The sequence below is a fragment of the Eretmochelys imbricata genome, chromosome 3, assembly GCF_965152235.1.
Source record: "Eretmochelys imbricata isolate rEreImb1 chromosome 3, rEreImb1.hap1, whole genome shotgun sequence".
NCBI lineage: Eukaryota > Metazoa > Chordata > Testudines > Cheloniidae > Eretmochelys > Eretmochelys imbricata.
In genome coordinates this window covers 208,580,940-208,602,681 of record NC_135574.1, presented here as the reverse complement: position 1 = coordinate 208,602,681, position 21,742 = coordinate 208,580,940, and the positions used below count along the sequence as shown (strand labels likewise).

At 50.9% G+C, this 21,742-nt stretch overlaps 1 protein-coding gene across 7 annotated transcripts in view; it reads left to right on the top strand.

The window, feature by feature from the left end:
* The first annotated feature begins 2,165 nt into the window (after positions 1-2,165).
* The window catches only part of KLC4 (kinesin light chain 4), a 50,690-nt gene continuing 31,113 nt past the window's right edge, over positions 2,166-21,742 (top strand). For 2 of the 7 annotated variants that reach the window (XM_077814192.1, XM_077814194.1), the window contains exons 1-4: positions 2,166-2,305; positions 20,462-20,732; positions 20,988-21,218; positions 21,644-21,722. In XM_077814192.1, coding sequence (XP_077670318.1) covers positions 20,484-20,732; positions 20,988-21,218; positions 21,644-21,722 — 559 coding nt within the window. In that variant the 5' untranslated portion in view covers positions 2,166-2,305; positions 20,462-20,483. Of the gene's footprint in view, positions 2,306-4,837; positions 4,920-5,661; positions 5,747-17,506; positions 17,550-20,461; positions 20,733-20,987; positions 21,219-21,643; positions 21,723-21,742 lie in introns of those variants that run through there. The other 5 variants (XM_077814195.1, XM_077814188.1, XM_077814189.1 and 2 more) reach the window with 5 other exon arrangements.

The window sequence follows — 21,742 nt, the reverse complement described above, 5'->3', positions numbered from 1 at the left end:
GGAGTTCATGCTGAGTTGGTTATCTGTCATAATCCTGAAGTCCTTTTCAGGGTCACTGCTGTGATGTTGCACTCTATATGATTTTATGAAAGTATGCTGGTGAGTGTGAATATAATGTAACTAAAATATGCTTCATGCAAAAAGTCTCTTACAAGGTATCATTACAAAGCTAATAATCTACTGAGTGTGGTAATCCTATTTGTATAAATGTATCACTCTTGTATCTGAAACTAGAAAGATGAAATATAACTCTGAGGGCCAATTTTAATTATGCAAAGTGTGGGCCATTAGTGGTGGTTTGGAATCTTGATTGCTCCCATCAACCAGGACAATTGACTGTGGAAGGCTCTGTTTGCAGGCAGGCCTTCCTGGAAGTCAGACTGGGAGGAATGAAGGCTTGGGGTCTTGTCATCTGAACTGGAATCCATCTTTAACCTGGTGGTTTTCCATTGAGAAGGAGGGGTGGGAACCCAAAGGGACAAAGAATTCCCGCTTTATGCAAAAGATATATAAGTGGGTGGAACAGAACAAGGGGGAGGCAATCATGAGAAATTCCCTAGCGACCACCTGAGCTGGAACAAGAGTTGTACCAGGGGAAAGGATTGTGTCCAGACTAGGAAGCCATCCAGTCTGTGGAAGAAACTTATTGAAACATCTCTAGGGGTGAGATTTTATCTGTATTCAGTATTATTACTGTACTAGACATAGACTTGCATGTTTTGTTTTATTTTGCTTGGTAATTCACTTTGTTGTGTCTGTTACTACTTGGAACCACTTAAATCTTACTTTCTGTATTTAATAAAATCACTTTTTACTTATTAATTAACCCAGAGTATGTATGAATGGGGGGGGGAACAGCTGTGCATATCTCTCTGTCAGTGTTATACAGGGCGGACAATTTATGAGTTTATCCTGTATAAGCTTTATACAGGGTAAAACGGATTTATTTAAGGTTTGGACCCCACTGGGAGTTGGGCATCTGAGTGTCAAGGACAGGAACACTTCCTAAGTTGCTTTCAATTAAGCCTACAGCTGTTAGGGGATGTGGTTCAGACCTGGGTCTGGGTTTGCAGCAGGCTAGCGGGTCTGGCTCAAACCAGGCCGGGCACTGAAGTCCTAAGTTGACAGGGCAGGAAAGCAGGAGTAGAAGTAGCCTTGGCACATCAGTAGGCAACCCCCAGGGGGGTTCTGTGATCCAACCCATCACAACTGCATTAAAGATAAAGTCCCCATGTTGTAAGTATGACCTACTTTATTTTTTCCCGCGGCCTCGTATTTGTCTTGTATTAAAACACATGTTGTTTGAATGGGCCCAAGTTACCAAGTGATCCTCATGACTGACCTGTCCTTATAATTCCATACCATTCTGACAGTATTTGTGTCATCTGCACATTTCATCCGCACTGCTTTTATACTTACTTTCAGATCTTTGATAAAAATATTAAACAGTATTAGGCTAAGAACAGATCTGTGTGGTACCCCCCCAGAAACGATTCCTTCGCAATTCCTTTTCGCGATCTGTCAGCCAGCTTTCAGTCTATTAAATATAACTACATTCATCACAGATCCTGCTTTACTTTAAACCCGTGCCACGTGGGACTCGACCAGGGGACGCGTTGGGACTTCCCTAAGCTAGGTCCACACCAGCGGTACCGTCCTCCGACCTGGTCGTCTCTTCAAAAGACCCCCCTCGAGTGTGTTTGACGAGACCTATTTCCCCAAAACTATGTTGTGCGGCTGGATGCACCTCCTTAGCCATCAGCCCGGCCGCAGGCGCGCTGGCCCCGGGGGGCAGCCGCTCCCCCTGGCTGGCAGCGGTTTCCATCATACCCTGGGGTGACAGTTTGGTTCCAGGGCTCCCAGCACCCCCACGAGACACACAGCTCCAGCGCCCCTGCCCGAGGGCCGCGAGGCCAGGCCTTGCAGGACCCCCTAGGTGGCAGGGAGCTGGCAGCCCAGCGGGCACGAGCCCCGGCCGGGCTCGCCCCACCGCCACTGCAAGGGACCAGCGCGCGCAGCGCCCGCAGGGAGCGACTCTGCCCCGCCCCCCGCGCGCGCCCGCTCACACGGCCAACGCTGCGGCGGGGCGCGCGCCCAACGGACGAGCCCGGCTCTCACGCGGCTGCGGGGGACCTGTCAGAGCGGCCGGGCAAGGCGGGGCGGTTGCTAGGCCACGTGACGTGCCCCCCGGCCGCCCCGCGGGGCATTGTGGGAAGCGGCTGCCGGGCTGAGGCGACCGACTTGGGTTTAAAGGGACCGGGGCCGGCGGCGACGGTCGGAGCCAGGGGATCCCGCCGAGTGAGGGGTGAGTGAGGCGGGCGCCTGGGACTGGCGGCCCGAGCCCCCCCCTCCCCGCCCCGAGCGGCTCGCCCCTGCCAGCCGCGGGCCTGGGGCGGTGACAGGCCCGGGGCCAACTGTCTGGCCTGAGCGCCCTGGACCCGGCGCCGCCGCCGCCAGCCGGCCGGAGCTGGCGCGCCCGGTCCCGCGGTGGCCGCGCCGGGGCCCTAGCCCGCCTGGGGAGCGGGAGTCGGCAGGGGACCCAGCTGGGGAGTGGGTGAGGGCCTGTCTCCGCTGGGCCTGGCTTCCCGGCGGGGCACCGGGCCGCCCGCTGGCAGGGGCCGCTGGTGACAGCCCGTGGCAGGGAAGGCGCTCCCGCACTTGGCAGGTTTCTCAATCCAGCGCAGCCGCTCCAGGGAGAGACCTGGGTGCCCTGGTGAGCCCCCCAGGGACAACACCTGCGCCCTAGGCAGCAATGGCCAGAAAGATAAAGACCCTGATTAGGGGGTAAGGCATGCGAGAGTGGGACTAAGCGTGGAAATGGCTATGCCACAGAAAGGGCACTGGGCTGGGACTTCAGAGCTCTGGGCTCTGTTCCCTTCCTAGCCCTGCCACTGGCCTATTGCCTGACCATGGACATGTCCCTCGCTCCTGGGGTGGCGGGGAGGTGGCTGGGCGCGATGGGATGCAGTGAAGGAAAATACAGTGGCTGTGAGGGGTGGCTTCCTGGCAGTCAGGCACTCCAGTGAATGACGTCCCAAGGGAAGAGGGATCACTCCTGCTTGGAATGCTTAAAACTAGACTGGACCGAGCTCTCAAGAACAGAGACCAGTCCTGCCCCTGGCGATGGACTAGATGGGACCTAACAGGTCTTTTCCATAGCTAGCATCTCAAAGTTTGGCCTGAGGCAGAACTAGTGTTGCAGGGAGAAATCTTCCCAACTTAGGAAAGGGTCTGACTTGAGTAACCAGCTGTCTGCTTGCCCTTGATACATGGCAAAACCATCTCAGTCAATGCTTTGTGATGACCGGTCCAGGACACGCTGCCCTAAAGTGCAGGGTCTTTCTGCACAGCCTAACTGCAGGGGGCACTTGGCCAGCTCTGTGCTAGGATGGCAAGGAGGGTCTGGCAAAGGCAGGAGAGTAACCAGGCGCTTCACCTGTCCTGCATTCTGTGTGGCTTAGCAGGGGCCCTAATAATCAGTGAAGGCAGAGCTGCGTATGAAACCCATGATGAGAGTCCAGGTCTGGGTAAGAGGCAAAGTCCTGAATTCAAGCTGGGGCAGAGCATTCTGCTGCTGTTGAAGTGGGGTGATCCACGCTCTCTCTCACTGTATGTAGTCTACTTGTCTAAACTAATAATTAGTAGAAAATTTACACAAATTGGACATCCTTGTTTGATTGAAGAGCACTTTGTATCTGCATACAAGTGCCCCTTTGATTGTTGGGAAGGCAGCAATCAGTGTTACCTTACCCCAGATGCTTACAGGGGAAAGAATCCAGGTCAACTGAATCAGTGCAGACTTGGTTGACTGGGAGGCTGGGTGGACACAACATAATGGAACAATCGACATACTCCACTCTGACAGCAGTCAGACAAATCTCTTATTTGCTGGCTGAGAGTCCCTGAAATCAACCCCACCCTCAGGCTCCAGCATGGCAATGCCTTAGCTGGAAGCGAGCTTTGGATAGCTTTCAGGGACTGCAATTTTGCCCCCTTTGTGCGCCATGATATTTCCCAGCCATGTTCCTCCACTTAAGCTACTGCTCCCTTCAGTAAAACCCCTGCTCTGCCCTTCCAGAGATGCTTGTCTACTAGCTGTACTCCTTCTGCACAGCAGAGGGATGGGGGAACACAGCCAGCACTGAGGAAACTAGAGGCTGCAAAGCTATGGATGGCCTGCTGAGGAGCTGCACAGAAGTCAGGGCTATTCTGGGATGGGCCCATAGTTGAGGAAGCATTTCTGAGATGGGGGGGATTGGGGAGGGAGCAGCAGAGATGGAATTTAGCTGTCCAAGTAAACTGAACTTAGCTGACTAGAGAGTTGCCTTCTTTGGGTTTGTTGCACTGTAATTCAAGTTAATAGATTGCCAACTAACTGTTGTTAACTAATACCTCTGTTCATGCTGATCCTGGACACTACAAAGTCAGCAGGAGTGTGGTATGGTGCAGCACTTGGCCTTGTGTTCCTGTTTGTGTTTGAATAATTAATCCTATGCATCATGTACTGGGGTGGTGGTGTTTCATTTTGTAAAAACTTTGTGGAGTTCCCCTTTGTCCCATGGAGGGATGGGATGAGGGGGTAAAAATCTCTACAAATCTGTGTAAGATCATACTACAGGCTTTAAAAATTCCCAGCCCTTGGCTCTGGTGCTATGTAGCCATCCAGCTGTCAGGGATGCTCCATCTCTGTCTAGGTCCTCATGCCCCCTCTGTGTTTTCTGATCATGTTAACCCTGGTCATAAACACAACCTCAGAAGTTCTCTCGACATAACTGACTGCAAATGAAAATACCCACTTTATGACCATGCTGACTCCCTTCTCTCCTCTGTGCAAAGATACCTGCCTGCTTTGAGCAGGGTATTCATCTGTATGCTATGTGTAGAGAGGGGATTGGTGGAAGGTGTCCTCCCTCTGGAAGGTAAGAACTTCCACTTGCAGTGAGAGGGTGCATAGGAAAGGTGTAGTGGGACTGAGTAGATGTTGTTTCTGGGCAATGTCTGGAGAATGAGTTGTGAAATTATGGTCTTTTGAATGTAGTGGGTAGTTGAGATGGGCATGGTGGAGGCATTTGCTTTGCATGTGGAGGCAAGGTGTTGACATCTGGCTAGTAATGTGCAGGTGAACTGGAGGATGCTCTGTGGCCATGCAAGGTTGGGGTGGGAGATGGCTTGCAGTCCATGCTGGAACATAGGCAGGTGTCAGAGTTCCTGGTCTGAAGATTGAAGAGGGGCAGGCATGTGGTATTAAGCTTGTCTGGGAAATAGTGCAATTTTACATATAAACCTCTATTTCAGAGATTGTATGAACTGAGTTGTAGGTGAGTATCCTCTTCCCTGTTAACATCTATATTAGTAAAGGCCTAGGTTTTAAGAGTAATGTTGCTTGCTGTCCACACAGTGAAACAACCTTCATTCTAAGCAGCAGGTGTGTTTGTTCACAGGGACTCTGGACTCTTGTTATCTGCTGGAGCAGCTGCAACTCTCTGGGTAAGGTACAGGGGAGGCCGGACTTGAGCTTCCTTAGAAGCACAGGGCAGAGTTAATATTTGCTCCCTGAATCAAGGAAAGTTTCCTTTTCCTTGGCAGAGGCGCAATAATAAGACTTGCCTTATACTTTAGAATTTACTAGGTGTTTCGTCTCCAGACTGAGTGGAAACCAGCCCCATCTGATGCACGAGTAAAGCTCCTAGCCCCAGAGAGCCAGGCGGATTCCTTACCTTCTGTGTGCATTTTCCCTTTACAAAAGGTAAAGTGCCGGTGGTGGGGCAGCCTGTCCTGAGAGGCAGTGTTTTTGGGGGGTAGAAGCAGTTGTTGTTGTGCAGTGCACTGTACACGGTCACATCCTCAGGCCAGGGATTGACTGTCTAGCTAGGCCATGTCTTTGCTGCCAGAAAAGGTGGTTTTACAGTGAGCTAACTAGTGAATGTTTGCTGTGTTGCCGTGGAGCTGAGATGCTGGAGCGTTTACTGTGATGTAGCAAGGCAAGGTCAGCACTGCACCCCTGCTCTGGTTTGCCCTCACTGCGCTACATTGCGGTAAAACTATAGTGGCTTCTCTTTACTAGGATTCTGCAGTGAGATGGCAAATGTGCGTTAATTATACTATGGTGAAAACACAATTTTGAGATCAGACACAAGAAGTGTGTATAACAAACATTTAGCAGGAGAGGTTGAATGATAATATCCCTTATTGATACCCTGAAGAAGCGGGGTAAAGAGAGCATTGGGCTGGGCTTCTCCCCTCTTCCCCAGGGACACTATATAGGACAGAACCAGAACCCTGAAGCTGCAGGCCACGTAGCTGTAGCAGTGGGGTGGCAGAGAGAGCACAGACTAGGGAGCCATTTTAGGGAGTGTTACAATGGCAGCATGTCACTGCTCATTTTGCCCCATGAATGGGGTTGTTTTTGTGCAGGTGGACCAGGCTGAAGGGCAGGCATCTTTGAGCAAGATGGCTGGGAACAAAAACTAACTCCTAACTGTCAAGCTATGTACTTCCTGGCAGTTTGGTGGATGTCAGCCTGTCAGTGACTGTGTGGCCACCTTGTCTAGTCAGATTGTGAACTCTGGGCAGGTTCTGTCTCTCTTGTTCTGGGCATATACAGTGCCTAGTGATGTAGGGCCCTAGGTGCTACTATTATACAAATAGCTGGTAACCCTGCAGCACCAGAGGGTGCTATTGCTAATTTGAGAGTTCCTTAAGCTCCATGTGTTTGGCCTGAGAGTCTGGGGCAGGGCTCACGGAGAACGTGGATGAGTTTGATTCCAATGACTGATGACTGAACGTCTCACTGAAACCCAGCAAATCCTTGGTCACCTGCTGGGGGTAGAGGGAGAAGGTGGTGGCATCAGCACTCTGGGCCAGGTACTGTCTCTAGAATCCCACTCCAGAGAACAGCAAGGCAGGAAGCTTTGGTTGTAACTGTAGGGCAGGACCCTCTTGATGTATGGCGACAGCCTGGCACTGTACTATGCTCGCTGGGATTTCCACTGCCTCCCAGAGGCAGAAGCCTGTGTGGGTTTGGCACGCCATGCTCATGGGTTTTCTCCAGCATTGTTAAGTCTTGATGGTTTCTCTGTAGCCTGGCTGCACCTCCTCCCCAACTCACTGCAGTAGGGGGAGCTTGGTTGCTGAGCTGCCTAATGTCTCGGTCTCCGTGTGAAGGGAGGTCAGAGCAGCAGCAGATGCTATCATCTCTGTGTATGTAACTGCATCCTGCAGTCCTCTGGTATCCACAGCATCCCTGGGAGTAGGAATGCTAATACCTGACAGGCTTCTTCAGGAATCCAGGTATGCTCCTTTCTGGTGCAGGCTGGTGCATGGGGGTGGGATGAGTCACATCCTGGGGAAGGAGGGAGGGCTGGCTCTGTACCTTCCTGTAACAAAGGACTGTATTTGGCCATGCTTTTGCGGTGAGCTAGGCTGGAAGCCTCCTCTTGGGAGGTTCCAAACTAGACTAGGCAATCCTGGTAAATGTACAGTAGGAACACCCCTGTACTAGCCCCCAGCAATGGACTGGGTGGGATATAAGGGGCTTTTCTTTGTCTGTTGGGAAAGATCCGTGTGTCCTTGCTGCAGGACAAAGCACAAGAGAATGTGCCATGTTTTTGCTTCTCTGTGACAATTTCAGAGCCTGGAAGTCTGTCTGCTTTCTAAAAAGCTTTTCTTTATCCTCTGCCTTTACTTTAAAAATGTCCAGAGTGTCAGGTCTTGTTTTTCTGGAGGGTCCCTGGGGGCAGGGGCTCAGCTGTAGTCAGGAAGCTCTCTCACCACTTAATTAGAGGTGTGGGAAATTTTGTACAAAGAGACCTTTTATCCCAAGTGTTTTGTGTTTGTCTGGGAAAAGAAAATCCTTCCTTTAGACCAGTTAGACTCTGCTTCCCTAGTGTTGGTAATGTCATAACCCTACTATTAACCAGGTGGCCCTCAGGTAAATGAGACCTAAATTATTATTATTAAAATAAACCCTTAAAGCCTCAGTTTACATCTTAAAAAGGGCCCAAGTCTCTCCCTAGGATGAACTTGTCACTTATTCTCAGCTGAGAATCTGTTTTTTCTCTTAACGGGTATACAACTAAATTGACTTTCCTTTTTCCCCCCCCCATTACCTAATCATCTCGTCATGTTACTTGTTCACTAGAATCCATGGCCTCTTTTATGTATAAATGCAGTCCCGGCCCCTCCCCCTCTGCTACCTTATCAAGGGCAGTCACCATTACAATATTTTGCTACTTGCATAGCCAACACTGTTAACCCCCCTATATACTGGGTACCAGAATATCTGGGAAGGCAGTAAAGTGAATGATTTACGAAGGTATTGGTAAATATATTAATGGTGACCACCATCTCTCTGTCTCTCTCTCTCTCTCTCTCTCTCTCTCTCTCTCTCTCTAAATACTGTTATGTCTCCCATCACCATAACATCTGAGCACTCAAGGGTCCCTGTATCCCATTGCTTTATCTAGTCCTACAGCATCTGAAGTCTTGGAAGTTCAGGATGGAACCAACTATTAAGGCCCATCAAGTGGGAGAAAGTGATATATTACCACTGTATTTGCACCCATTTTAATAATGATTTAAATTTGCAAGCAGGAAATCTTGAGTTAATTCATCAATCTTTTTAACCTTATTTTGCATTTGTACTTTTTAATTATCTTCCTAAAGAGATTTTGATTCTCATTGGTTGGTAACCATTAAAATATGAACTAAATATAGTCTTTACACTAAATTTCTTTTTGCTAAGATGGAGGATAAGTAAATGTGTATAAATCTAGTCTAAGCAATTATATGCTTACTTTACATTTATCAGATTCTTTAATTTTTATATTTTTTACTATGGTGTATGATGCATTTCTTATTTACTAGATTAATCTCTTGTTTTGTTTCATGCTCTATTAGATGAAAATTTGAATTAAATAAAAAATGGACAAAAACACTTTAAAACATTTTTTTATTCGTTAAGTAAACCTACCTACCTTGTGCTGGACACATACAAATTTTTTCAAAGTGTATCATAACATATTTTGTTGAAAACTAAGGAGGTGTTGTTTGATTGTTTCTGATCAACACTGTAGTACGAAAAGAGCCATGAGAATGATTAGAGGATTGAAAGACATGCCTTATAATGGTAGACTCAAGGAGCTGAATCTCTTTAGCTTAACGAAGAGAAAGTAAAGGGGTGACTTAATCAGTTTAGAAGTACCTGCATGAAGAACAAAAAATTGATAATGGGCTCTTCCGTCTAGCAGACAAAGGTCTAACAAGATCCAATAGCTGGAAGTTGAAGTTAGAGAAACTCAGACTGAAAATATGATGCAAAATTGTAAGTGAGGCTAATTAACTATTCAAACAACTTACCCAAGGTCATAATGGATTCTCCATCACTGGTAATTTTAAAATAAAGATTGAATTAGAGCACAGATTTAGAAAAAACATCCAAACACAAAAGAATTCAGGGAAGTCCTATGACCTGTATTGTGCAGGAGGTCAGACTAGTCACTAGATAGTCATAATGGTCCCTTCTGGCCTTAGAATCTATGGATGTTATCTGTCCGCCCTGACTGGGTGCTTTCTAATGCAGTGGCTACTCTGGTTTCAAATGTCCAAGCAATAGGTTTCCTAGCTCTTTCCCCTGAGAAACTCTTACACAGCCTGACATACCGCTGGGGCAGGAAAGTGATAAGCACATCTTCCAGCTTTCTCATTTTGGATCCTAAGCGTATGCCTGTACTGCAGTTAGACACCTGCAGCTGGCCTGTGCCAGCTAACTTAAAGTCGGGCTAAGGGGCTGTTTCATTGTGGTGTAGATGTTTGGGCTCGGACTAGATCCTGGTCTCCAGGATCCACTCCCACCTTGCAGACTGCAATAAACTCCCCCAAAAACGAAGGACCTGCACAAACCTCACCACTTTCTGCTCCAAGTACAAGGCATGTTTCTTTGACCTGTCTCTTCTAATATAAACACACACACATGAATATATCTGTTGCTAACAACCCTCTTCTCCCTCCCTCCCGAATATCCCTCCACTGCACACTCTTCTCCCTCTGGAGAGAGGATGAGAGAACAAACAGCATGTGACATGTGGTCACATTGCTTAATGCACTATTGGAAGCAACTCAGCGAGATGGTGATGGTGTGGTATGGGAACCTGTACTGAATGGGGAGAAGAGAAAATGGGATGGATTAGTGATTCCCTAGCTCCTGATGGAGAAATCCAGAGCATGTGTTGGACAGCTTATTGAGAAAGTCTATGAAAGAGGAAAAGACTATCAGGGTTGGAAGGGACCTCAGAAGGTCATCTAGTCCAACACCCTGCTCAAAGCAGGACCAATCCCCAATTTTTGCCCCAGATCCCTAAATGGCCCCCTCAAGGATTAAACTCACAACCCTGGGTTTAGCAGGCCAATGCTCAAACGGCTGAGCTATCCCTCCCCCACTCTTTACCCTTCCCTGGCCTAGGGTACCTCTCTGCTAGCAGTATCTGCTCCAAGCTCAGTGGCAGTGCGTTCACTCCACCTGACAATGGAAAGTGTCGAGCTGAATGCCTGAATCATAGCCCCTTGCTACTGGATAAGGTGAGATTTTTCTCATTAGTTTTTCCCTCCTGGGTCCTCACAGGCTTTTTGCTTTTCAGTGTGTAATGTATCTGATGGGAATGGGGAGAGGGATTCCTAAAGGCCACCAGCCTGGCTCCCTTCTGGCAAAGGGGTGACTGGTCTTATTGTGGTGAGGAATGTGGTATAAGTATTCTAGAGGGATCCCCCACTCTCAGGCTGCCTGTCCCTAAGAGATGCCCTGCTTGAAGGACTTGAACACTTCCTCTCTGTACTACCACCTCAGGGAGACCCTATAATGCCCCAGCCTAGGTGATCTTGTGAGTGGTGCCAGGAGTAATTCAGAGAAGGTTATTGGAGACCCTGGACTTCCTGCTAATCTCCATTCAGATGGCAGGCCCCTCTTTCTTCTCATGGAGTTGGCATCAATCGGCACCACCCTCAGGAGTTCCTCAGGGGCTGAGCGGTTGCAGATTTCAACAGACTCCTTTGTATGAAAGCCTCCACTAAAGCACCCTCTGCCCTGTCCCCAGGAAGCCTGCCCATGTCTCTCTTGCTAGCAGAAGGGAAGCCTAGTCTTTAGCTCGACCCACTCAGCACATACTACAGGCACTGTGCTTTTGTCTGCATTAGGCTTCCTTGTTAGCAAGTGTTAGCTAAATTCTAGTGTAGGCAACCCTGGGATTGTTCTGGAATCTCACACCTTAAACGCACTCTTCCCTGTCCCTCCCTCAGCCACTGGGGTGCCTCTGGTCCAAAGCTGCTCAACTGGGGCTCCCTCATCTTGAAGGGTGAGCTCAGATGTCTGCCCTCCTCTTGGAAGCTGCTTTGCCCTCCAAAGGAACCTTGGAAAAGCTTTGCCTGCCCAGACAAAGAGCAGGCACAATGCCCTTATCAGCACTGGGGGTGCAGGGAAGGTTTTCTCTTGAGCTTGCATACAGTGAGCTTGACATTAGCACCCGTTGCCATAGAGCTCCCTTCCTGTCTGAAAGGCTGTATACCACATGTGGACCTGCCAGCATTGGGAAAGCTGTAAGTGGGGGCTCTCTTGTAACTCCAGGGAAACCCACTGGGGTCAGCATTTTCAAGGGATAATAAATAAGTGTCTACTGATGTGTGTGGGGCTTCTTCGGAGACAGGCTGCTCCTGTGCCATTAAGAGGGGGTACTCCTTGACTGTGATGACCTCCGGTTCCTTGATCCTGCCTCTCTCCCTGCTACTTAATGCAGCTGGGACTCTACACAGGGACTAGGAGGAGGCAGCCAGAATGCTGCTCCCAGTCCTTGGGACTATGATTCAGGCTGGAGGATTCCCTTTCTTCTCCCTGCTTGAATAGACAAATGGGGAGTTTGAATCCCCTTCTTAAGCAAAAGCCTCCTCTTCCTGTTGGACACAGCTAGGTGCTGAGCAGGTCTTTGGCTAGGCTGTGCCCCCAGTGTTCAGCATTGGGCTTCACTGTAGAGTAGCTAAGTGTGTTGCTGCTGAGAGCTCTCTTCCCCTCCAGCTCAGCCCCAGCATGCCACTGGTGTTCCCTTTGTATGTGCAACTGGAGTTGCTCAGCTAGACAAGCATCAACGTTTGGCATTGACAGACACTTCTAAATAAACAGCACAGCAGCAGAGGTCTGTCTGTGTGTAATGGAATAACGGAGCTGTATGGAAGGAGGCCAGGTCTGGAATAGCAGGGGCTGCTGTGCAGCTCAGTTGAGGAATAGCAGGAGTTATTGTAAGCCAGGATTGAGGTGCATATACGGAGCTCTGGGGCTCAGGACTGGAAAAGCTGGAAGTGTTGCAGAGCTCTGTATGTTCAGCTCAGGGCTAGAATGCCCAGGGGTGCTCTGGGTCAGGATTCCTTGGCTCTATTCCCAGGTGTGCCCGTGAGACACTTGCCTTGGACAAGTCTCTTACTCTTCTGTGTCTTGTTTTCCCTCTCTAAAATGGGGTCTGAAATGCATTAAGATCCTGTGATGAAAAGGGCTGCAGAAGAGAGAAGTGCTGTTTGTGGGGAGGGTTCCCTTTGTGGATGTGGAAGTCTCTAAGTTTGGTTTTAAACAGCGTGTAGGCCTGGAAATTGACTTTTCAGCTCAAGGGCTGGGGTGGGAGCAGGGAGAAAATCTGAAGTCATTTGAACGAAAGGTGCCTGAGACTGTAAACTTTAGGCTGCTGTAAGTCGCAAATGTCTTGCGATGCTTTTTGCCCACACCTAGGAGAAAAGGAGGTGCAGGAGACCCATGGCATGTATCTCTGGCCACCCCTCACCGACCGAGCACAGCATGCCAAGCATCAGGTTAACACAGAAACACAAAAAAGTTTGATTTGCCTTTGAAAACTTCAAGGAGGTGGCATGCTGCTAGCCATCCTGGCAGAGCTTCGGCTCTAGCTCCTCGTTGTAGCCCATAGAGCTAGTTTTAGCATTTATTTTATTCAGCAATAATGCAGGGAACCTACAGGCCTATATCCTGTAAGATTTTGGCTTCAACAGTTAGCATAAGGCTTGAGATCTGTGAACTTTGGCACGGATAAATGGCCTAACCCTTAAGTTTTGGGGAACTGGTAATAGAGTGTTTAAGGGGAAAGTTTGTCCATAATGACATCAGCCAACCACAGGAACATGAGCTAACACCAGCTTTTCAATAAGATGGGAACGTCTTCAGATGTCTGACCACAAGAGTGCCATGGCAATGATGCATATGATAAGTTGAGATAAATAATATACTAAACTATAGGGGAATGGCACCCCAACATTAGTAGGATAATTAAATATAAATAAGAAAGAGGGGAGAAACCCCTACTGAATAGATATTACACATAGTGGTGTCAGCATAACATATTACACAAGTTGTATCCCAGCCTGTGAGCTGGAGGAGTAACAGATGTAGCCCTTGGGAGGTGCCAGAATGATGGCCACTGGTGATGGTGATGAGGAAGATAATGGTTAACATTTCAGAACATTTTGTGCCCTGCTAGGGATGGTGTGAGTGTATGGGTGTTCAGATGTACATTCTGTATTATTGCTATCTACCTTGCTGGGTTAGAGTGTTTGTGATTTTGCTAAATGTAGTAATAAACTAGGAACGCTTCTATATTTGTAATAAAGTGTGAAGGTTGAGGGCGTATCAGGGTTCCCAAATAAACAGTAACTTTAATAATATTGGGCCTGATCTAGGGTCAAGAACCTGTCAAACCTCAGAGTGATAACTGGGACTTCTTAAGTAATCAATATAATTAATATACAATTCATAGATTAGGCTACACCACCCATGCTAAACAGCAACACAGAAGAGAGGGGATTGTTTCTTGTCAGGGATGTGACCTCCCCCAGGACCTCCAGCCCCATGGGGGTGGGAGGCTCCACCACCTGAGCTAAAAGAGTAATGCCTTTACCTCCTAGCAGTAGTACATTCTTATGTGGGCCAGCCCCTACAGTGGAACACACAACATACGCTTACTTATTTGAAGTAACATTGAGCCTGTGCCACAAATGGGGACAGCAGAGACTCCTCAAGGACACTTCTGGATGAGCCAGGACTAGCAGCCGTATTGCAGAATCATCACATGCTGCTGCCTATCAAAAAGAGTAGGCCAAATCTGTGTGCTTGGCTGTGCTGTCATTGCAATAGGGGTGCTCTGCCACACCACTTTTACCCAGCTGGACTAGCCTAGCAATTAGTTTGGATGTGGTAGACTTCCTGGGTAGCGGAGGAGGTAGAAAGCTGCAGGAAGAGAAACAATGATCCTGTAGTTAGGCCACTAAACTGGGACCCAGGGAAGCTGGGATCTCTCTTGCTGTGACACAGACTTCCCATGCTATGTTGGGCAAGCCACTTAAGCCAAAATATTAGTGGTCACTAACTTTATCCGTAACCTCTCTCTGCCTATATTGAGTCTCTGTAAACTGGGATAATTGTAATCACTGGAGCTGGATAAGGAGAAGTGAGGGGTTTGGAGGGGCGTGGGGGCATAGCTTTCCCAGGTCTGTGTGGGAGGGCATGCATGGAACCCCTAGAACTGAGTTGGGGGGACTGGGTTAGTTGGGAGGGTTGGAACTCTGCTAGGAGTCAGAAGCAGGAGTCTTGCAGAGCAGAGGACTGTGGACAAAGTAGTGTGGGGAGCCTGGAGATAAGAGTGCTCTGCCCTTATTTATAAGGTGTCTATGGAGAGGCTCATTTAGGGTGTGAAAAGCCTTTGAAGGCTGGGAAGAGATTTCGCCTTCCCACTAACTCCTGTTGCAACTGTATGTCTGGGTGTGCACTCACATTGTGGGCTTGAGTGTGCTTTGTGTGACTGTTTTTGTTCTTAATTGAGCATAGGATCAATCAAAAGGTGCCTGGAGCAGCCATTTCTCTGGGTCACAGCACTGCCCTCCCTGAGCCACCATCCCTTGTGTCGCTCCCCATTCGCTTATCACTGCACCCCAGGGGAGGGGGGGTCTGGGTCCAGGGTGATGCCTGGGGTAACACATACTAATGGCCAGCAGTGACCAGGCACTTTCCTCTGCTGAGATGGTGGCTCCAATAGCCTGCGTGTGCACAGGCCTTTGCAGTGGGGCTGTTTCTGGAGCACCGTGGGCAGGGGCGATCCCTGGGCCGAGCTCCCTGAGACTCGGAGCAACGTCCAATTTTGTTGGCAAAGACTCGCTATCCCGGCCAGAGAGAGTAAACCCCAGAGGGCCCCAGCCAGGCTCGCTCACATGCTGTATAGCAGAAAACATTACTGGGCTGGACATTACTGGGAGGTTGTTGTGCTCAGAGCTGGCATTGCACCACCCCAGACTGGCGTCGGCTCTGGCTCAAGGCTCCTCAAGGTAGGAAACTAGGAAATGCTCAGTGCTGGATGGTATAGCCCTTTCAGGATCCAAAAGGGGGACTCATATTTTTGGTTCCCTTTCCCTCAGTTTATCTAGCAAGGACAGGCTGATCTGCTCATGCAGGGAACAGGGGAAGCTTGGATCCAGAGACTCCTCTCAGAAGCTGCCCCCTTTAACAGAGCTTGCAGTCCAGCAGCCAGTCTAGTAGTAGGGGTGGCTGTTCTTTGCTCTCCCAAAGAGGGCTCTTTAAGGAACACGCAAATGGTCTGTTTTACTCCCTTGGGTTGTGAACTCCATTTGACTCACCAGCTGAGGCTCCCACTTAGCACTTAAATCATATAAATGTTACTTCTGAGGGCAGGGCATTCTGTGCCAAAAAATTAAAAATTCTGCTAAAAAAAATAAAAATTCTGTGCACACTATTTTAAAATTCTGCCCATTTTATTTGTCAAATAAATGTGGAAGCTTCAGCATGGCATTGGGGACCACAGGCCACTGGCTGCACAGAGGTGGGAGATCACTGTGCAGCTCCCCCTTGGGATACAGATTCAGTGGTGAGGCTGTATCCAACCCTGACACAGCGCAGGGACCAGGCCTGGCCCAGAAACACCCTAGGGCCTTGCCCCTTCATTCCAGGTGTGGGCAGGCAGGCTCAGCAAGGCAGGATCAAAGTGTGGAGGGGCTTAGTGTGGAGGGAATCCAGGTGTGGGTTGTGCAGGTTCTGTGTGGGGCGATCTGGGTGCGGGTGGCTCAGTGGGGAATCCGAGTGTTGGGGGAATCTGGATACACAGGGGCTTATTGCGGGGGTTCTAGGTGCAACGGTAATGGGACTCTGAAGGGGGGAGGGGTGTGTGTGTGTGGGGGACAGAGCTCAGCAGAGGGTGTGGGGGGCTCAATGCGGGGTCCAGATGCTGGGAGAGTGGGGCTTATCGGGGGGGTGAGGCTTGGTGGGAGGGTCTGGGCATGAAGGGGTCTGGATGCACTGGGGTTGGGTGGATGAGGGAGCAGCTCCCTGTACAAGGATCCCACCCCCTGCAGCTGAGGAGTGATGGGTTCAGGAAGTAGGGGAGGGAGTTTGCCGCGCTTCCTACAGCTGCGGGAGAAATCTGGGGGTGGGTCTGACTCTTACTAGGGGGCTGTGCAGGGGAAGAAGAAGTCCCATCCTCCCCAGCCGGGACTAGCAGCTGAGCTTGGTTCAGGGTAGGAGCCACTAGCCAGGTCTTCCCCAGTCCCACCCCTTGCCCTACAGTGATTTACCTCTCTGGTGGCTGCCTGGGCACCCGAAACATATTGCTGGGGAGGGTCTCATGACCGCTCTTGTGGCTTCCCCATCAGAAAGTCATTTTTCTGTGGGGGAACAAAGAAATCTGCCGGGGACATAAATTCTGTGCATTTACAGTGGCGCAGAATTCCCCCAGGAGTAAAATATAGGATTGGAAGGTATAGTAAGCGGAGGCCCTGAAACATAAATTCTTGTATCAGAGGCCCAGTCTGAGGCCTGAAGCCTGAACTAAAGTAAAGCCTGAACCACAGTACCTCCAGGCAGTGATAAGCAAAGCTGGGCTGTGAGCCAGAGCCAGGGCCCACTCACAGAAATTGTCAGGAAAAGGTTGTTAGAGGCACGTGCACACACACACACATCAGGGCGAATGAGAGAAACTTGTGCCAAGGCGGCGGCAAGACGCTCCGTAGACATAACAAGGAACAGGCAGGTGCATCTTAAAGACAGGGTCTAAAGGGCAACGTGATGGATAGATTCGTTTGAACTATGATGAGTAATCAGTCCTGCAACGGTATAAAAGTAGGTCCCGGAGCGCATATCTTTGACTAGCCTAGGGGGCAGTGGAGTGTCCCGCCACTGACTGAGCTGTGTCCATTGCCAGGGAGCACAAATTCATTGTATACCCTGTAGAGTCTATAGGGAACTATTACTGTGTTTCATTTGACAATAAACCTGGCTCGGGTTCCTTCGTATCTTACTAGAGTCTGTGGTTTTTGGGGGTTCTCTTGGGGTCTGCTGTGTTAGCTATCTGCGCAGAGCTGGGGCAGCACACAGAGGGAACATGCACGCAGCCGACTGTTATCATCATCGAACAAGAACGGAGCACCACACTGGTAGCTACCGACAACAGAAGGAACCTTGAGAGGTCATCAAGTCCAGCCCTCTGAGAGCACTGTGGCCTGACCAAGTAAACCTAGACCATCCCTGACATCTGTCCAACCTGTTCTTAAATACCTCCAATGGCCAGGATTACACCACCATCCTGAGAAGCCTTTGGGGGGAAGGGGCGTTCTTCTCACTCCCACAATGGGGGTCTGTGATTCACATTTCCTGCTTTCCCAGTGTTTGAGCCTGGGCTGAAGTCCTGTGTTTTATGTCAGAAACTATAACTCCACCTGAGCGACTTAGGCGCAAGGCTGTGGCTAACATGGCTTTAGTGGAGACAGGGACTGGGAGAGGAAGGCCAAGCTATCTTCAGGTGGCACTGTCCTGCCATTCTTGTGCTTGGGGTGCCACTTTCTCAGGGTGCCTTCTTCAGATTGGCGGGGCTGGGGGGGATGGACACTTCTTCCTCTGAGCTCCTGCAGCAGCAGGCCCATCTCTGCTTTATTCCTTCAGGCAGCCCGTGTTTCATTGACTGTCTTTCCCCTGAGCTGGAAATCTCAGTGACTCTCCTGAGCTGCCTCCCAAGCTACAGAGTCTGAGGGCTGGTCTACATTTAACATGCTACAGCTAAAGCGCTTCAGTATAGACTAGTGAGCCCCAAACTGTGGGGCATGTTCGGGAAGGAATTTGCGGAGAATGTTCTGGGGAGTGTGGTGGGGCCTGGGCAGCCTCCAACCCCGGGGGGCAGAGAGGGAGTACCACCCTGTCTGGCCCTGCCTCTAGCCTCAGCCCATAGCCCCATTCCTGGCCCCCCAACTCTTGGCCACGGCCCAGCCCCTCTCCTGGCCCCAGCTCCCAACCAGGACTCCTGGGGGGCAGGCAGATTGTATTATAGGCAGCCTCCCTCTATCTCACTAGGTCACTGGCTGCCAGTCTCCTCTCTCCCCTTCCACTTACTGTCTCACTGTGGGTGGGTGATCCTCTCCAAGTTCAGTGTGCAACTAGTGTCCCTGGGGCTGTGTCCCTTCAGCTGCCCAGACCACCTCCACTCTGGGGCACCCCTCCCCACCACAAGGAACTGGAGGGGTGGGCAGTCGGGGCTATCTTGAGCAGCTGCCTCCCTGAGAGCTGAGAGGGCAATGTGCCTGCTGGAGCGGGAGTTCTGTAGAGACTCCATTTGTTCTGACGTCCCTCATGCCACACCTGGAGTGAGATTTCTAGTTATGCTGTAAACACAGGCAGGAGACTGTTGCTGAGCAAAGTGCCCATAACGCACAAAGGTGGGTCCTAACAGCAGAACAAAGGCAAATCTGCTGCCAGCACCCTCCCTTCTTCCCTCCCTCTTCTAGCTGGCGTAATACCCTGGCCACCTGCCACCTTCCTTCCAGTGGGTCATATGAGCCCAGATTGCGCTGTCTGCTTGGTATCTCTCCATGCCTGCAGAGGGCAATGCTGGTGGGCAGACTCCACCAGTTGCTGCTGCATGCCCCAGCACTGGCACTAGGTCCATGCACCTAATCCAGCCCTAGGTAGGGACACTGAGTGAGGTAAGAATTGGATGTGCCTGGGGCAGTGGGTTCAGAGCCTGGAGCCAGGGCATTTGTCTGGCATGGGGGAGGCAGTGGGGATAGTCAGGCTGGAGTGTGAAGGGGCAGATCTTTGGGGGGTATGTCTCTACCATGTACCTTGGAGAGGGGGAACCAGACACCACCTAAAGCAGTAGTGTGTGGGTGGGGGCTGGAGACCAGACCCTATGGGTCTGCCAGGGAGGGACAGCCAGGGCACAGGAGTTCTGTTTGCTCAGTGTGTGTTGCTCTCTCTGGACTGCAGTTGTCAAATGTGACGGTGCTTTCCCTGAACATAGTCCGTTCACACTCAGGGCTGCACAGTGCATGCTGTCCCCGTTGCCCCAGGAACAGCACGGACGGCTCCTGTGCAGGGCTCCAGAAGTAACAATGGCACACTATAAAAACAGTAACTCTCACAGTTCCCCTACAAAGGTTGGTGGGCTCTTATTCTCCCACTGGATATAGAGAATGAGGCATGGGCAGGGGCATGGAGCGGCTTGTGCACAGGAGCCCTGACTCCTAATGCTGTGCTGGGAACAGTCCCTTGGCTGGCAGCAAAGCAAATTACCCAGAAAAAAGGCTACTGTCGTTCCAGAGAAGAGCCTCCCTGGGGAGTTCCATGGCATAGCTGTTGTGGTACTGTTATATTGCTGTTGGAATGCAGTAAACTTCCCTGTGTGGAACAGCCTTCAGTAACCTGTCAGTGTCTTCCCTCCCTGCTTGTGCTAAATCCTGTCGGTCACGCTGTACTCCTTTCCCCGACTCAGCCCAATGCATGTCTTTGTTCTGGGGGTGGTGAGCCCTTTAGGTTGGCCGAGGTCAGTGCCTCCCAGCCCTGAGGCAGGTGCTTTCTTCGGGGATTCACTGCTGAGGAAGCAACAGACTTTGGGTTGGATTCTTTCTATCCTCCCTTTGTCCTTTCTTCTTACTCAGCCAAGGTGCCTCATGCCTCTTTGCATTCGTTCCCACTGGCTCCCTCTCAGTGACCTCTGGACTGGAGGTGTGTTCACCACAATCCCAGCTGCCAGTTACTTAACTCTGTTCTGAAAGGGCAGCTAAATCAGCTTTCTTAGCTGCCAAAGGTGTGGGGGCGTACAGGAGAGCGTCAGTTCTGATGCTGGCTCTCTGTCTCCTGCCCACACACACAGTTCCTGCAGGTGACAGACAGCACTCCATGTCCCCCTCCTCTTAGAAGGGGATAGGCCCACAAAGCTCTCCCCTCCTTGAAAGAGACGGGATGAAGAGAGGAGAGGACTTGCAGAGAGGGGTAATCAAAAGCATCTGATCCCTGGTCCCTGGCATCCCCTCTGACTTGTCTGTGGGGGTGGGGCTCTATGCAGCTTCTCTCTTAAGATCTTGCACCCTTGTAGCTCCCCTGGGCAAGGCTCTGACACTCACCAAGGCTCTGCTCTTCTCTCATTGCTAGGCAGGTGTGTAGGTGAAGGACTATGTCCACAATGGTGTACCCAAGGGAGGAGAAGCTGGACAAGCTGAGTCAGGAGGAGATCATCTGCAACACCAAGCTGGTGATGCAGGGGCTGGAGGCCCTCAAGAACGAGCACAACTCCATCCTGCATAGCCTGCTGGAGACCATCAAGTGTCTGAAAAAGGATGAGGAGGCCAACCTGGTGCATGAGAAATCCAATCTGCTCCGCAAGTCGGTGGAGATGATTGAGCTGGGTCTTGGGGAGGCTCAGGTGAGTGACGGGGAGGCATGGTAGCAAGCACATGGTAGGGGTGACCCGGGGGTCTGGGATAGGAGGGCAGACAGTACCGTGCCATCCCCAGGGGCTACAGAATCCTCTGCCAGATCTGAGCTTGGCAATGACTAATCTCTGTCTGGAGAGGCAGATGGGGCCAGGGTGCAGCGTAGTGGGGCTGCCCTGCGGGGGGGAGGCTGTGCTGGTTCTCCTGCTGGACTACTGATGTTGCCGTTGGCTCTCTTGGCCCAGGTGATGATGGCTCTGTCCAGCCATTTGAATGCAGTGGAGTCAGAGAAGCAGAAGCTGCGCGCCCAGGTGCGGAGACTGTGCCAGGAGAACCAGTGGCTGCGAGATGAGCTGGCCAACACTCAGCAGAAGCTGCAGCGCAGTGAGCAGACGGTGGCCCAGCTGGAGGAGGAGAAGAAGCACCTGGAGTTCATGAACCAGCTGAAGAAATACGACGAGGACGTCTCGCCATCGGTAAAAGTCATTGCTGCAGGGGGCTCTGACTCCCAGAGCCATCCCACAAGGCTGAGCCACGGGATGGACGGGCCCTCCAGGAGTGCCCAGCATCCATGGCTTGCGCTCTGGACATCTGGCAGCGTGTCACAGTCCTGCCCCCCAGGACTCCTCTAGCCCCAAAAAGGGAGTGCGCTTTCGCCTGCCTGAACCAGGGTCTGTCTGCTAAGGAGCCAGCTGTGATGTGGGACCCTGCTGCCAGGACCGGGAGTGAGACTTGAGGTCGGGGGGTGGGCTCACTGACCACGGGGGGACTGAGCCCATGGGGTGGGGGGAGCACCTGCCTGACCTCAGTGGGGACTGGACCCTGCACAGGGTGAGGTGGGGAGCTATCTTACTGGGGTGCTGGCACTTTACACTGATGGTTCTTCCCCTCCCCCTGCCAGGAGGAGAAGGAAGGGGACTCCACAAAGGACTCTCTGGATGATCTGTTCCCGAATGAAGAAGAGGATCACGGCCCAGGAAGTAAGTGGTTCCAGTCCCCC